General features: G+C 31.6%; 1 protein-coding gene across 8 annotated transcripts in view; it reads left to right on the forward strand.

The window, feature by feature from the left end:
• The window catches only part of ANKRD17 (ankyrin repeat domain 17), a 164,688-nt gene that overhangs the window by 49,725 nt on the left and 97,825 nt on the right, over positions 1 to 17,138 (forward strand). Inside the window, exon 1 of one of the 8 annotated variants that reach the window (XM_077143198.1) lies at positions 14,142 to 14,277. The exons of the other annotated variants lie outside the window; for them this stretch is intronic. Within the exon in view, the coding sequence (XP_076999313.1) occupies positions 14,275 to 14,277 (3 nt within the window). The 5' untranslated portion in view covers positions 14,142 to 14,274. Of the gene's footprint in view, positions 1 to 14,141; positions 14,278 to 17,138 lie in introns of those variants that run through there. 8 annotated transcript variants of the gene reach the window in all.

Genomic DNA, 17,138 nt, shown 5'->3' on the forward strand with positions numbered 1-17,138 from the left:
CCTTCATCTTCCATTTTTTGCTTTTAGCCCATCTGTGTCTTTAAAGGTTTCTTTTATTTGTGTTCTGGCTTCTATTCCTTCTGGTCTAAGAAGTTAGCAATCATTCTTATCTTTGTTCCTTTATACATAATATGTCTTTTTTCTCTGGTTATTTTTAAAGATTTTTTTTCTTTATTGCTGTTTCAGTTGTTTCATTGTCACATACTTTGGTGCAGTTTTCTTTGTGTTTATCCTGCTTAGAGTTTGTCGAGCTTACTGAATTTGTAAGTTTATATTTTCTGTCCAATTTAGAAAATTTTCAAGCATTAATTCTTCATTTAATATTTTAATATTTTTGCTATACTCCCATCCCCACCCCACCCTGCCATGCTTCTCTCCTGGGATTCCAGTTACACTAGGTTACATGACTTGATACTGCCCCACACCTTTCCTCTGTACTTTTTCTTCAGCCTTTTTCTCTTTGTGCTTTAGTTTTGGCTATTTCTATTGCTCTTTTCAGGTTCATTGGTCTCCTCTTCTGTACTGTCTGAACAGCTTTTAAGCTAATGCAATGAATTATTTTATTTCCTATATTAAATTTTTCAGCTTTGGAGATTGTTTTTTGTAAATTTCGTTTCTCTCATTATGTTTCATTAGATTCTTGAATACATTTATAATTGCTTTATAATCCTTGTTTGCTAATTTCACATCATTCATTTCAGGGTCTCATTTCTATTTACCTGTTTTTCTCCATGTTTTGTGGCACATTTTCCTGATTTGGGGGCAGAGAGAGTAGCAGTTAGGTCACTTGTGAATAAAATTGATCCTTTTGAGGATAATTGTGAAGCACTGTTAGTACATCTCTATAGTAGTTTGTACTGTAAAGTTAGAATAGTCCTACTCTTACATGTAAATTCTTTACCAAACACTCCAGGTGTTCCATAAAATCTCTTTTCTCTGGCTGATTGGATCTTGATGTCTCCCAACCCTTGGAAATTCCTGTGGTTGTTTAGCTTACTTGCACCAGGAGTTCTTTCCCTGGCCCTTCCTCTTCTATACCCTGCCCACAAATTTCAGCTCCTTTAGCTTTTCCAGACTGATCATTGTCTCCTGAATGACTTTGGTTCTCTTTGTTTTTCCCTCCCTGCCCTGGCTTTTGCAGAAAGAAGAGGTGCTGGTAGGGCTCATTTCTTTCTTTCCTCCTAGTGTTGATACCCTTGTATCCATTGTCTGAAAAAGAGAAAAGAGGTCTAATTAAGCACCAGTTACTCTATTAAATTGCTTGTTGTGGAGAGAATCATAGTAAAACAAACAAACCAAATAAGTTGTGGTAAGTTTGCAGTGAAGTATCTTTCATGGCTAATAGAGTGACACATCTTACAGACTTACAGTCTTTCTAACTCTAGTCTATTTATTTGTAAAGTCATTTCATTTTGTGTATAGGCAGTATGTGCTCAGTAGATCAAGCACTACAATGCCATTGCAGATGCTTCTGCCATAGATCACTGCCAGTGTTAACTATTGATGGTGTGTCAGGTCTAATTAGCAGCATCTAATATGCTTATGTTCAAAGTACATTTTAAGAAGTCCTAAACATATTTAGTAATCTTTATTACTTTTGAGTAAAAAATTCCAAAAATCACTTTAAATTGCCTGTGTTTAGGAAAGTAAGTACATTTGGAAGCAATTTAAAATATCAGGTTATTGCTAATGGCAAACACTATCCTAAACAGCTTTCTAGAAAAGTATATATTTTTAACTAGAAATTTGGAAAAAATGGAAATATTCAAAGAAAGTTAAAATCCCAAGTTCAAAAAAAACATGTTTTGATATATATCCTTTCAGTCCATTCTCTATGCAAATATAGATATGCACATTTTTAATAAATTCGGACTGTATTATTGAAAAATATTTGTATATTTACTGGAAGCATCAGTTTAATAAATATGCCTGTATTTATCTTTTCGTTTTTTGTTGTTGTTGTTTCACTATTGCAAATAATACCTCAAGGAGTATTTTTCTATTTCTTCTAAATTACAGAAAATTTTTAAAAGATGGATTTCTGGATCAAGGGATATGGGTTAAAATTTTTCTTCTACTGATCACATTAATACTTACTCATTGTAAAGATTTTGAAGCATAAAGGAAAACTTGGAGTTTTATATTTATATTTTAACCTATTTTTATGCTTGTGTCTGAATTATTTTTACTAGACTTGAAAATTTTATGTCCTGACTCTTCTTTAAGTATGTCTTGAGTATTTTTCTATTTTTAATTAATATTTTCTGAAAATAATTATTTTGGTGATTGTGTAATATGTAGCTTAAGAATATAATTTATAATGCATTTATATTAGTGTTTGATATCTAAGTTATTGCCAGTTTTTCTATTGGAAGAACATTTTTAAAATGTCCTTTGGCATTTTTGCTAATGGATGTGTGTCTTTATTTTTTTGAGAGACTCTTCCTGTTGTGTCTGTCAAATGTGATAAAAGAATTTTCTTTCCAAATTTGTTGTTTGATTTATTTTTTTATGGATATTTTCCCCAAATATTTGGTTTTTATCTGTCTCATTCTTTTTGGGATGATTTATTCCTTTATTTTTATACTTAGAAAATCTTTCCCTTCTGGAGATCAGATAATACTCAGCATACTGTTTTTCTTTAATAATCTTGATAGAATTTGTTTTCTAATGCAATATGTGGCATGAGATAAGAATCTTAATTTTTTTCTCTAGTACCATTCCAGTAATGATTGATATGTGATACCCTAGGTGTTGTATTCCAGAATATCTAATCTTTACAAAATGAAATTTCTTCTTACTAGGATTGGCTAAATCCTATAAAAACCCTTGGGTAGTTAATAACAGAGCTTGACATCTAGTAAACTTGTAGTTAAATCTGAATATGAGACCCCCATAGGTACTCACCTGACCTTGGAGTCAAACTTCTGATAGAGAGAGTGATCATAGTGGTGATTGAGGTAGGGACATGTGAAAGGTAGTGGTGGATGCCTGATTTAAAAATACAGGGATCCAACTTTATTCATCAGTGTCTAGCACAATGCTCAGTATTTTATAGTACTTTAGTAAGTATTTGTTGAATATCTGAGAGAAGGCATGAGAAAAAAAGGTTTTGATGTCTTTGATGTAACATATAATATTTGGCTATTTTTGACTATAAATAAAAACTAATGGCAGTTAGAATGCCTAAATGCCTTTCGATCAAGGTAAGTTATTTTTGTCTTCAGATAATAAACTGCTTTCATGATGGAGTTATTAATTTTTATCTCTTAAGTGGTGGTGTAACCTTGGCTTCACCTTAGCATCTCCTTGGGAGCTTTTTAAAATCCCCATGCTTAAGCCATACATCACAGTGATTAAATCAGAATCTTTAGGGTGCAGTTCCATCATCAGTTGTTTTTTTTTTCCCCCTCATAATTGTAGTGTATGGCTAAAGTTGAGAACCACTTGTCTAAGACATTATGAATAAAGAGAATTTAAAGGAGTTTGACCCCAAACTCTCCAAGACAGTAATGGAAGCAAACCTTTGAATTGGCTAATGTTTTCTAAAAAAATTCAGATGGGGAGATTGTGTAAATCTTTCATGGTACAATTTTTCCATGTTTAAGGAAGCTGAACTAAAATTTTCTTCCTGGGTCTTTATTTTATTTTGTAATTCAAGCCCGCTTTTTTCCATAGTAAGTCCAGAAAGAGAGAAAAGCTCTTCTGTGTTTTCTGTTTTTTGGATATATCCTTATAAAACAGAATTCACATGAAATTCATACTGGATTAAATAATGTAGACAAAGCTCTGTTACCACAAGAACACTTTCAGTGTTTAATGATTTTTTTTACCTCAAATGGATATATGTTAAAGTGATAGAAATTTTCATTGTATTTAGTACTTTTCTAGGTGAAAAAGATGTACGTTATGTACATAACTCTATTGTTAAACTTTTTTAGGGGATAAAAAAATAATGGGAGCCATAGAGATGTATTTCAGGATCTCCAAATAAAGTGATATATCAAAGTTAAATATCTTTAGTGTTGTAATATTCATTCAGTAAATATTTTTTATCTGCCTCCTAGGTATCAGACACCCTCTTGTCTTAAACAACATCAATGAAAAAAAGACAGATGATGTTTCTACTTTCAGGGAACTTATGAAAGGCTGACAGTACACAAATAGACAAGGCAATAAATAATACAATTTAATGTAGTTGTTAGGACTCCTAAAAAATAATGTCAGGATGATAGGATTGAGAATGATAGAGGATAGGAACATAATTGGGAATACTTGTTTTGGCGGAAAAGAATGGCTTGAATTTTGTCCAGGGATATATGGTGGGTACCAGATGTCCAATGAAAGAATGTTTATAATTTTGATTTAATCTCCGCTGTGACTTTGGGTAAAACTGTAGTAGATTAAAATCTTTATCTCAAACCAGGCTATTTATACCAAGAATTTCTTCTTTTAAAAAAATTTTGTTAGAACAATTATAGATTTACAGAAAAATCATGCATAAAATAATTCCCATATACCCTATTATTAATAACACTTTACATTATTGTGGTACATTTCTTAACAATTCATGAAAGAGCACTTTTATAATTGTACTTTTAACTGTAGTTCATCTTTTACAACAGGGTTCACTGTTAGTGTTGTACAGTCCTGTTGGCTTTTTTTATTTTTTAATTTATACTAGTGGCATATATTCAACCTAAAATTTCCCTTTTAGCCAAATTTACATATTTAATTCAGGGCTGTCATTTACATTCACAGTATTGTGCTGCCTTGATTACCCCTTGAATGTGACTGTCAACATTTGATTTGTCCATTTTCTTCTACAAAAATGTTTTGGATGATACTTTGGTCTGCATATTTCAAAGCCATTTGCCAGCATAGAATGTAGATAATTTAGCCAAATTGCTTAGGAATTCTTGAGCTTAAATAATTTGAATGTAAAGTGAAACATAGAGCTGATGGCTATTCAGTTAATTTCGTTGGTGTACCTACCATTCTAACTGAAAACTAAAGTAAATTGTTTATTTGGATACTTTGAGGTTTTATATATTTTTTTAATTTTTGTTGTAGCAATATATATACAAACATTAAAGTTCCCATTTTTAACCATTTTCAAATATTAATTGCATATGCAGTGTTCTGATGCCATCATCACCATCCATTACCAATATGTTTTTGTCTCTCCAACAGAAAATGTATCCATTAAGCATTACCTCCCCATTTTCTCCTCCCCCAACCAATACTGGTAATCTGTAATGTATATGAATAATGCTGCTATTGATAATCACTTTTTTGATAATACATCAATGTACAAATATATGTTGAAGTCCCAGCTTTAAATTCTTTTGGATATATACCTAAAAGTGTGATTGTCTTTTGGTAATTCTATACATGTTTTTTTGAGTAATTGCCAATCTTTCCACAGCAGCTGCACCATTTTACATTCTCATCGATAGTGTATTAAGATTCCTATCTTTCTGCAGTCTTGCCAACACTTATTTTCTGTTTTTAATAATAGCCATTCTAGTGGGTGGGTTTTGTTTTGTTTTTTGCATTTCTGTAATGGCTAATGATACTGAGCATCTTTTCATGTGTGTTTATTTACCATTTGTATATCTTTTAGAGAAATGTCTATTTGAATCCTTTGCCCATTTTTTAAAAGCTTTTTTTATTGTATAGTATAACATATATGCAGAGCAAAGAAATAAAAAAATAATGGTTTTAAAAAAGTGGTTACAAGATAGATTCCAGAGTTTGTCATGGACTACCATACCATCCTTTCATATTTTTCCTTCTAGCTTCTCCAGAATATAGGAGGCTAGAGGGCTTAAATACTTTTTTATCATCACAATCAACTTTTTTCCTTCCTTTTTTGGGGAACAATAACATATATACAAAAAAGCTATACATTTCCAAGCACAGCACCACAGTTAGTTGTAGGACATATTTCAGACTTTGACATGGATTACAATTTCACAATTTTAGATTTTTCTAGCTGCTCTGAAATACTGGAGACTAAAAATGATATGAATTTAATGATTCAGCATTCATATTCATATAAGTCCTATCTTCTATGTATAATGCTGCCATCACCTTTGATCTTTCCATACCTCTCATTGGGGTTGTTTGGGCTATGGCAATTCTAAATTTTTGATACTGGAAGGGTCGGTCACTGATATGGGGTTGGGAAATGAAACTATTTGATGTTCTGGAGAGGATGGGCTAGGTTTCAGGACTTATCTGGACCAAGGACCCATCTGGAGGTTGTAGATTTCTGGAAAGTTACTATAGTGCATGGAACCCTTGTGGAATCTTATAAATTCCCTTAGGTGTTATTTAGGATTAGCTGGAATGTTCCTGGTTGGGAGTTGGCAGGTTATGATACGTAGCAGGTTCTACCTGAAGCTTGCATAAGAGCCACCTCCAGAGTAGCCTTTCAACTCTATTTGAACTCTCTCTGCCACTGATACTTTATTAATTACACTTCTTTTCCCCCATTTGGTCAGAATGGAATTATTGATCCCACAGTGTCAGGTCTGTATTCACCCCTGGATGTCATGTCTCATGTAGGGGGAGGGCAGTGATTTCACTTGCAGAGTTGGGCTTAGAGAGAGTGAGGCCACATCTGAGCAACAACAGAGGTCCTCCAGAAGAACCCTTAGGCATGGCTATACGTAGTCTAAGCTTCTCTGCTACCTACATAAACTTCACAAGAGTAAGCCTCATGATCAAGGGCATGGCCTGTTGATTTGGGTGTCCCTAAAATTTGGCACAGTATCAGGGGATTCCCTGATGGTACGGTTTAATAGTTCCATAGTCTTTCTCCCCTCCCTCAAGGGACTTTGCCAATACTTTTTGATTATCTGCTTAATATACTCTAGGATGTATCCAGGTATTACAATAATCTATACAGGATTAAAGGACCTCTTTCTTATTCTCTGCTCCCTATGTTTCAGTTGTTCAAACGCGCTATACAGGTAGATTGAATTAGATTATGCACTATAGAATATTTCAGTTCCAGGTCAAATACACCTTTATTCCATTGATCTTAAAGAGTATGTGTGGTTCTAAAAATATAGACACTGTCTTCCTTACCCCTATATTCTGAATTGCTTTAACCCCAACCTGGTTGGCTTCGTTCTTATGTATATAAAACAGTCTTTCAGAATCTAGAAATAATAATCAACACTCTGGACTTAATGTGTCTTCTCTAAAAGCTTATAGTCTAGGCCCCTGTTTTCTTATAAGCATTTTCTATAAGTGACCATACCATTGCTTTTTTTTGTTTCTGACTTATTTTGTCTCATCAGCTGTCCACATGTTCATTCACATTGTTGTATGCCTCACGACATTGTTCCTTTTTGTAGCAGCACAGCCTTCGTTCCTAAGTATACACCATCGTTCGCCAATCTTCTTCTCCGTCAGTGCATCCTTCAGCCACCTGCATTCATTGGGCATCAGGTAGAGGGCCCAAAGTCCCCAGTCCATTAACATTCTCAATTTTAGATAATTTCATTGTTCCCAAGCCAATGGGAAAACCAATAAACACACCCTCACCAAATAGGAAATCTAAACCTCCTGTTAACTGTTGTCCCTCACCTCGTTATTTACCTCTGCTGTTGCTGTGGGAGTGCTGATGGTTTCCTTTTGAACATAGCTTGTAGCATGCAATAGCAATTTTCCCCCCATACCCTGGACTTAACACTGTTTATACAAGAGTCATATCTTTGAAATAATTCTTACAAAAACTCATTCATATTTCTAGTGTGAGGCAGTGGAACATGTAGGCCTATACAACCCCTTTCAATCTTGTTCATCTTCAATATGGTAATATTACTTCTAGACCCACCTTTGCCCATTTTTTAATTGGGGAAAAAAACCACTTTGTTTTTCTTTTTAAATTATAGAAGAGTTTTAAAATACATTTTCTGGATATTAAACAGTCGTCAGACATGGTTTCCAATATTTTCTCTTATTATGTAGTTTAATTTTTCATTTTCTTGCTAATGTCCTCTAATTTACAAAATTTTTTGATGGTTTATTTTTTCTTTTGTTGCTCATGCTTTTGATGTAAAGCAAAAGACTACATTGCAGGGTCCTAAAAATATTCCCCTATGTTTTCTTCTAAGTGCTTTATAGTTTTAGCATTAATAGGTTGTTGATCTAGTTGTAGTTAATTTTTGTACATGGTATGAGATAGAAGTCTGAGACATATTTACTATAGCATTTCTTTATATTATTTTCAAGTATGCTATTATTATTTGTTTTTGTTAATGTTCTAGTTACAGAATAACAGAAACTTTGAGTGGCATGTTGCCAACCTTAATTTTCCCCTCTCATTTTTTTGCTAGAAATGGGGAAGAGAGTGTTTAAACACATTTAAGATGTGTTTAATTTTACACGTAACACATTCAGGAAGAATTATCTGGTAGTTTAGAAAATACAGAACTGAAGCTCAGCTAAGAATTCTGGTCAGGAGAGAGAAATATTTTGAGGTTATCAGTGGAACAGGTTGTGGTTAAAACCTGTTTATAGATGAAATTACTCAGGTGTATGAATTTTTTTAAAAAAGGCTTAAGATGCAATGAAGGGGAAATAATATTTAAGTTGGCTGAGAAAGGAGAAGCTCATGAAGGTCTGTTTTAAAGGTGCTGTCAAAAGACTACCTGAGGTGATGGACACAGTTCACTATGAACTGGACAGGAAAGAAATGACCCAGAAGAGTACAAATAGACGAGTGAAAAAGGAAAGGTTTAGGGCTCAGGAATGCAGTTAAAATGACAGATTTAATGGGTAGTAACACAATGATAGAGTTGGAGGGCCAAGGTAGTAAACTAAAACTCTTCAGTGTTAGGGCAAATTACAAATGTTCTAGATATAATAGGTCATCATTTTGACTATGTGATCCTAAAATCCATCTTTAAGATTTTAGGATTCTTGAACTAGTGCTTTAACATTTTTTCTTTGTTGAATTTATAAAAGGTATTGATACTAACAATTTTTCCTTTTAATTGATTTTTAATTTGTATTTCTTACAGTCATATTTTGGTACAGTATGCCTCTGTGTAACTCTTTAAAGTTAACTCTTTAAAATTCCTATGAAAAATATAATTTATTATAAACAAAACTTTTAAGGCATTTTGATTTCAATTACAAAAGTTGAAATCACAAAAAGTATTTCTTTATATCTGTAATAAAATTAAACTAAAAATAAAAAACAGAAAATCCCAAATATTTGCAAATTAACCAGCACACTTTAAAAATAATTCATGGGTCAAAGAGGAAGCTGAATGGGAAGTTAGAAAATACTTTTAATTAAATGAAATATGTCAAAATGTATGAGATGGAAATGTATGATATTGAATGCTTACATTACAAAAGGAGAAAATGTTGCATTCATCAATCTAAAGTTCTATATTAAGAAACTAGAAAAAGGAGCAAATCAAACTCAAGCAAGCAGAAGGAATGAAATAATAAAAATAAATGCAGGCAGTAATGAAATTGAAAACAAAAGTGATAGAGAAAATTAATAAAACTGAAGGCTGGTTTTTTGACTTGTTAAAATTGGTAATCTTTTAACCAAACTGATCAAAAGAGAGAGAGAAATGAGACACAAATTATTAATATCAGCAGTGATTAAAGGGTCATAACTACAAATCCCATTCGAATATGAGGCTAGTAAGGGAAAATTATGGACAACTTTATGACAATAAATTTAATAGATGGAATAGACAAATTCCTTGAAAGACACAGAGTACTAAAGCCTACTCAAGAATCAATAACCTGAATAATAATATATTTAGTAAAGAAATTGTGTTTCTAATTTTAAAACCTCCAGCAAAGAAAACTCCAAGCCAAATGGCATCTTGTGCAAATTATATGAAACATTTAAAGGAAGAAATAATGCCAATTCTGCACAAAGTTTTCCAGAAAATACAGGATATAGGATTATTTCCCAACTTGTGAAACGAGCATTACCCTACTATCAAAATCAAGCAAAGGTAATAAGAAAAATCACAAACCAGTATATATCATGAGCATATATACACAAATGTAACAAAATATTAGCCAACAAATACCAGCAATAGGTAAATAAGATAATATGTCATGACTAAGTGGTATAAATCCTAGGAGACTAAAGTTGGTTGAATAGTTGATAATCAATGTAATTCATTATTATATTGACACACTCAAGAAGAAAAATCATTTGATGATCTCAATAGATGCAGAAAAGGAATTTGACGAAATTCAGTATCTACTGATTAAAAAAGCAATTCTCAGCATAATATAATCTGATAAATGGTATATACAAAAACCTATAGCTCTCTCACCTGCCATGCCGGAGACCCGGGTTCACTTCCTGGTGCCTGCCCATACAAAAAAAAATCCTACAGTTCACATCACAATTTAAGTCTTACGTACTAATGTCAGTGAGACTGAATGTCAGTTTGGGAACAAGGGAAAGTCGTACACTCTAACCATTTGTATTCAGCATAATACTGCAGATCCCAGCCAGGTTAGAAAAAAATAAAATAAGCATAATAATTGGAAAGAAACAAATACATTTTCTATTCGCAGATGACATGATTGTATCCAAAATTCTATGAAATCTGCAAAAATGAAACTAGAACTTATCAGTGAGTTTGTTAACAAAGTTTTTAACAGAAGATGAATGTACAACAAATCTAAAAATCAATTATATTTCTACGTATTAGCAGTGAGCAACTAGAAAATGAAAAAATTTTTGAAGTACCAGTTAGAAGAGCACCAAAACCTATGAAACACTTAGGAATAAATTTAACCAAGTGTTTACTAAATTTATATGATAGAAATCACAAAATATTGAGAAATTATAGATGGCCTAAATAAATGAATGACTCAATTATGATGTCATTTCTCCCAAGAATGATCTATCTGTACATTCAATGCAGTCCCAATCAAAATCCTACCATGGTTGTTTTTTGGTAGAAATTGACACTGTTTCAAGAATCTATATGGAAAAGAAATGGTTCTGGCCTAGCCAAAAAAGTTTTGAAAAACAAGAACAAAGTTGGAGGATTTCAAGACTTATAAGGCTGTATTAACCAACAGTGTGGTATTGATGAAAGCACATACATGTAGATTAATGGAACAGAATAGTCTTGAGAAGATCAATAATATATGGGCAATTGAGTTTTGAAAAGTGTGCTGAGGCAATTCAATAGAGAAAAGGTAGACTAAATAAATAGTACAAATAGTACTGAAATATTTGGATATTTACACAAAGTAAGTTCAACCTGATGCCTTGCACTATGTGCAAAAATTAAAAATGAATTGTAAGACTGGATATAAAACTAAATAAAATTTCTAAAAGAAAACCTAGAGAAACGTCTTTGTGACTGTAGGTTAGGCAGTTTTTTTTAAATAGGGTACTACAAAACCCATAAACAAAAAAGAAGTGATAATTTAAACTTCGTTAACATTTAAAAATTGTTCTTCAGAAGACACTGAAAAGAAAGACAAGCCATAGACTTGGAGAACATGTTTGTAAAACATCTTATAAAGAATTTGTATCTAGAAAATATATTAAGTCGTAAACTCAATAATGAGAAGCGACCCAATTTAAAAAATGAGGAAAAGGTTTTATCAGACACTTCCATCAAAGATTGACTGATAGCAAACAAATACATGCTCAGCATCATGTACTAGCCATTATAGAAATGACGATTAAAAGTGCAATGTGACACTGCTTCGCATTTCTATAATGGAGGGGGGAAAGAGGAAGAAAAAACTGTACCTATTGCTAGCAAAAATGCCAAGTAGCCAGAACTCACACATTGCAGGTGGGAATGCAAAGTGGTACTTCTACTTGATAAATAGAGTTTCTTATAAATTTAAGCATAAACTTGTCACATGAGTGGACAGCCCTTCTCTTATGTATTTACCCAAGCGAAGTGAAACATGCCCACATGAAGCATACTCAAATCTTCATTAAGTGATTGAACACACAAGTAGTAGAACATCTTATATGCTTCTCCGCAATAAAAACTAATCAACTACTGAAGCATGCTACAGCATGGATGAATCTCACAAGCATTGTACTTTTGTGAAAGAAGAGTCAAGTCTATATAACTCCATTTCATTCTATAAAAGAAAAACTAAAGTAACAGGAAACAGGTTAGGGACTGAGGGAGTGGATAGTGGATTAATTACAAAGGGGCAAGGAAAGAAATTTGATTGTTGCAATATATTTCTTGGTTGCATTGTTGATTGAATGATTGTATATGTTTGTCAAAATTCATGGATTTGTACAAGTAAAAAAAACGGTGACTTTTACTCTAAATTAAACCTAAATAAACCTGACTTCCAAAAAGTTTCTTTGACACAGAATGTAAAACAATGAAGAAAATGTAGTATTTTCCCAATACTGCTTTTCTTGAGAAAAGAGTTGCCTTACCTGAATCTTATAATGACTTGATTTTGATACCAAGACTCCTTTTTGCTTTCTTTTAAAAATTATTAGATTTCGTATGCATACTTTGCATTGAATTACATACCAGCAAATTAATCTTATCTGTTTCAAAAGCAGAACAAATTGTTAAGATAGCTCTCTAGTTTTTGCTGAAGGTAAGGAAATCATTAGGTCATTCTTGATGTTTTTTTGAAGGTCTAAAGGAAATATTTTTAAACTTTTTTTTTAATGATAAGCAATATAGAACGGTGTGTAGACAGAAGAAACATAATGTTCTCCCATTGATTTCATATCCTTATTACCACTGTTAATAGCTTGGGTTTATCCTTTTTGAAAAAAATTGTATCTGACTTTGTGCGTGCAAACAAGAATAAAATACAGTTTTATTTTTATTTTTAAATCAGCTGATTAGGTACATACCATGTTTACTTTTCTGCAACTTTTTTTTTTTTCCACCTATTGTAATGACGCAATTTTCTGCATTGGCATTCATATATTCAGTAAATGTTTTTAAAACGTATTGTTTAAGGCACTATTCTAGACGCCAGGTATAGAGCAATGAATAAAATAGGGTACCTGCCCCAGGTAGACTTACCTGGGAAGAGAAGTAATGAATAAATTGGAAAAAAAGAAATGCATGAAGATAAAAAATACAGTATGAGAAAATGAAGAATGATGTGACAGAATAAGCAGGGCAGTTACATTATTAGATAGTCATGATGTAGCTGTTATATGTAGATTAGTTTTATTCTTTAGACATTTCTTATTCCATTATAGGTTATACCATAAATTATTTGACCATTATTCTATTGATGGATATATGGATTATTTATAATTTTATCTCTTATAGTCAGTATTATAATGAACATTTTCACATACATTTCTTTCTTTAAATTTGCAAGTATTTGTGCGGAACACAAATTCTCAGAAGGAGAATTGTATTTTTTAATGTTGATTAGATTTTGCCAGATTATCCTCCAAATATTAGACATTATTTATCAATGAATGTAGAACAACATACTTTAATTTGTATTTACTTGGTTCCCAATAAAGTCGGATTTATTTATTGGGTATTTGTTATTTCTTCTATAAGTTGTATACACATATTTTCCATTTTCTCATTATGGTGTTTGTTTTTTCCTTCCAAATTTGTAGGATTTCTTTATAATACTCTTTATAACATATATGTTATATTTTATAAAATTTTCTTCTCGCTTGTCAGTTGTCATACCTTACTGGTATCTTTGAAATTTTCGTTTTTATACTGTTAAAACCTTTTTCTTCCTAGCATCTAGGTTTTGTATCTTTCCAGAAAAACTGTCTTGCCTGTAACATTATAATAATTAGTTTCTTATATTTTCTATTTCTTTAGCTTTATTTATGTTTCTATTAAATTTTAATTCATCTGAATTTTTTTCATATTTCTTGTGGTAGGAGCCTAACTCATTTCCCAGCATCATAGCTATTTTCCCAAAGAGTTTATTAAACAAGATATCTTTTTTCCTGCTGGTTTGAAATACCACCTTTATCATATTTTTAAAAGTCCCAAATGTATGTGTTCAGCATTTAGTACTCCACTGCTCTGATGATTGTCATTTTATATTAAATTTTATAGCTAGTAGGAGGGCAATCCATCCCATTGCTTTTTCAAAAATTTTTGGCAATTCTTGTGTATTTTCTCTTCCAGATGAACTTTAGAATCACCATGTCAAGTTCCATTAAAAATCCCTTTGGGATTTTGATTGGAAGTGCATTGAATTTACAGATTAATTTGGGGAGAATTGACATCTTTACACTATTGAGTCTTCCCATCCAGGAACATGGTATGCCTCTCCATTTCTTCAGGTGCTCTTTTATGTCCTTTAGTAGTTTTATAGTTTTCTTCATATAGGTCTTACACATTTCTTATTAGGTTTATTCCTGGGTATTTTTTAGTTTATTTATTTATTTTTGCGGTTGTGAATTACATCTTTTCTTCCATTTTCCATTTTATTTTCTAATTAGTTATTGCTGGTATGTAAGAAGGTTACTGATTTTTGTATATTGGTCTACTTAGTTTTCAGTTCATTCTCTTGAAGTTTCTAGGATGATGACTTTATTTTCTGCAAATGATGATAGTTTGTCTTTTTTTTCCCCAATATTTGCACTTCTCTTGGGTACATTCGTTTCTTTTGTTTTGTTTTAGGTTGTATTGTATTGGTTAGGTTTCTAAAAGTGTTCACCACTTGTTGTAATTTGTCTTCTTTTGTCTTGTTCTGATTTAAGTGGAGCACTTCTGATGTTTAAACTTTTACATTTGTCTATGCCTTAAGTCACTTCTAATATTTTTGTAATGGATATTGAACAAATACATGTACTAATATTGGCTATGATGAGCTTTATTTTTAATATTTGTTGAACAAATATTTATTTGGATCTTAAATTGTCCCAGGAACTGTGCCAAGCACAAGGGATGACACTGAGCAGGTCTAAAAGATTCCTTACTCTTTTACATGGAGAAGAGAGATAAACAAGTACCTGAGAACAGGATAATTTCAGTTAGTGATAGTACTGTCAGGAAATAAAGAGGGTATTGTTGTGGAGAGATAAGGAGAGGAGCTCTTTTTGATAGTTATCATCTGAGAAGGTAAAATTTAAACAAAGATCTGAAGAATGAAAGCTTTGGAAAAAAGCATCTCAAATAGTGGAAGATCATGCATCTTATGTACAATTAATTGTACTTCATTTTTTTTATCCCTTCTATTATGTGTTGTATGATATTCTTTCACTCTACTACTGCATTTGATTTGCTTAATGATGTGTTTTATTTAGAGTTTTGCATCTATATTAAAAATGTAATCTAGATTTTTTGCTTGTATTTTTATTTCTGTTAAAGCTTGATAATAGAATTATTTATGTTTACGAACTTGAAAGTTATTTCCCTTCTTCTGGCACTGGAAATAATTTAATGCTCTGATCTTTAAAAGTTTGGTGGCAATACCTCTAAATCCATCTGGACTTGGTACCTTTTTGAAGTATACATTTTCAAAATAATAAAATAAGGTGTAAAAAATATAATATTGTTCTTTACATTTGGTGGAAATTACCCTTAAATGCATTTGGACACAGTGCTATTTAGAAGGGTAGAGTTGCATCTACCTTTTTTTGAGTTAATTTTGGTAATACTTTTTCCTAGAAAGCCATCCATTTTGTTTAAGCTTCTGTATTTATTGTTTGAGCTTTTGTATTTATTGATTTGCAGGTATGCTCAATTTTCTCATTTTAATAACTCATGTTTTTTTCTTTAAGGGAAGCTATAGCTAGATTGCATAAGGAATGTAATGATCATAATTTTAATTTTCAATTCTTCTCTATTCTGAGAGTTACTTAGTAGATTTTAAATTTTTCTTTTTGAATTTCCAGATAGACTGTAGCATCCTCTGTTCATGGTTAATTTTTAGTTTCTTTTAGCTTGTGGACCAAGAATAAATTCTTCTTTTAAAAATCTAAAGTTATGATAAGGTTTTGATTTGTTTGTTTTAAAAACTGTATATTCTCTGTTCATTATATTAAATTATTTTTCACTAGGAATTATAAGTATAGTTCATTAACTCTGTTTCTAAATGCTCTGTGTCCTGCTTGCAGTAAATCATGTGAGTTTTTCTAGTTGCTTGTTTTTTAACTTTGTATATATTTTTACTTTAAAGTTATATTGTTAGTTGCATAAAAGTTGTGCTGTTAGATGCTCTTGGTATATTCCATTTATTATGATAAAATATCCTTCTCTATATTTTGATCCTTTTTGCCTTAAATTCTTTTTTGTCTGATATTAATAATGGCCCCTTTGGCTGCTATTGTGTGTTCTTTCCTCTATTTTCAGCATTTGTGACTGAAAATTTTAAATGTCTTCTTATAAACATATATAGCTAGGTTTTTCCTCTTTTTAAAAATCTAATCTGTGTATATGTGTTTTAAATAGGGGGGTTTTGGACATTCACTTTTATATTAACTTGGTCTTTGGTTTTTTCCCAACATTGAGGGTTACAGTCAATATATTTTCTCATTTTTTTTTCCTCCTCTTTCTTACCTTTAGCTGAATTTATTGAGTGTTTATTTTCTTTCCTTCCCAGTTTGCAAATTAGATGTTTTATTCCTGTTCTCCAGAAGAAATTGAATGGAATTAAACAGCATTTGTAACTAGTTGCTTCCTTCCCTAGAACACAGGCTATTGGCCTGATTTCATTCAATATTGAATTTCATGTTTTTAAAATAAGCTAAAGTTTTGCTACCATGATTATGTTATATTATGATTCTACTTTTAAAAGAATCATTCATTAACAATTATCTGAGATATTATGATGTATTATACTGTTTCTTTTCTATCTACTTAGTCTTATATTCCAAACTGCCCCTTTCTTGGATTAATTTTTCTTTTTGAAGGAATATAGTCTTTAAATTCAGAAAATGTGGTTTATAAATTTTAAAAGTGCTTATAAATCTAAGAAGTCATGTCTTTTACTTATTCTCCAGTTTGGAATTTTATGTTCAAAAGAATTATGCTTCAGAACTTTTAGTTGATTACGCAGTTGTCTTCCAGCATATTGTGTTGTGTTTGGGAAGTATGGTATCAATCTGATTTTTATTTCCCTGTAATTAACAGACTTTTTCCCCTCTCTGAAATCTATCTATGTTTCATATCCTTGTA

The sequence above is a fragment of the Tamandua tetradactyla genome, chromosome 24 (assembly GCF_023851605.1).
Source record: "Tamandua tetradactyla isolate mTamTet1 chromosome 24, mTamTet1.pri, whole genome shotgun sequence".
NCBI lineage: Eukaryota > Metazoa > Chordata > Mammalia > Pilosa > Myrmecophagidae > Tamandua > Tamandua tetradactyla.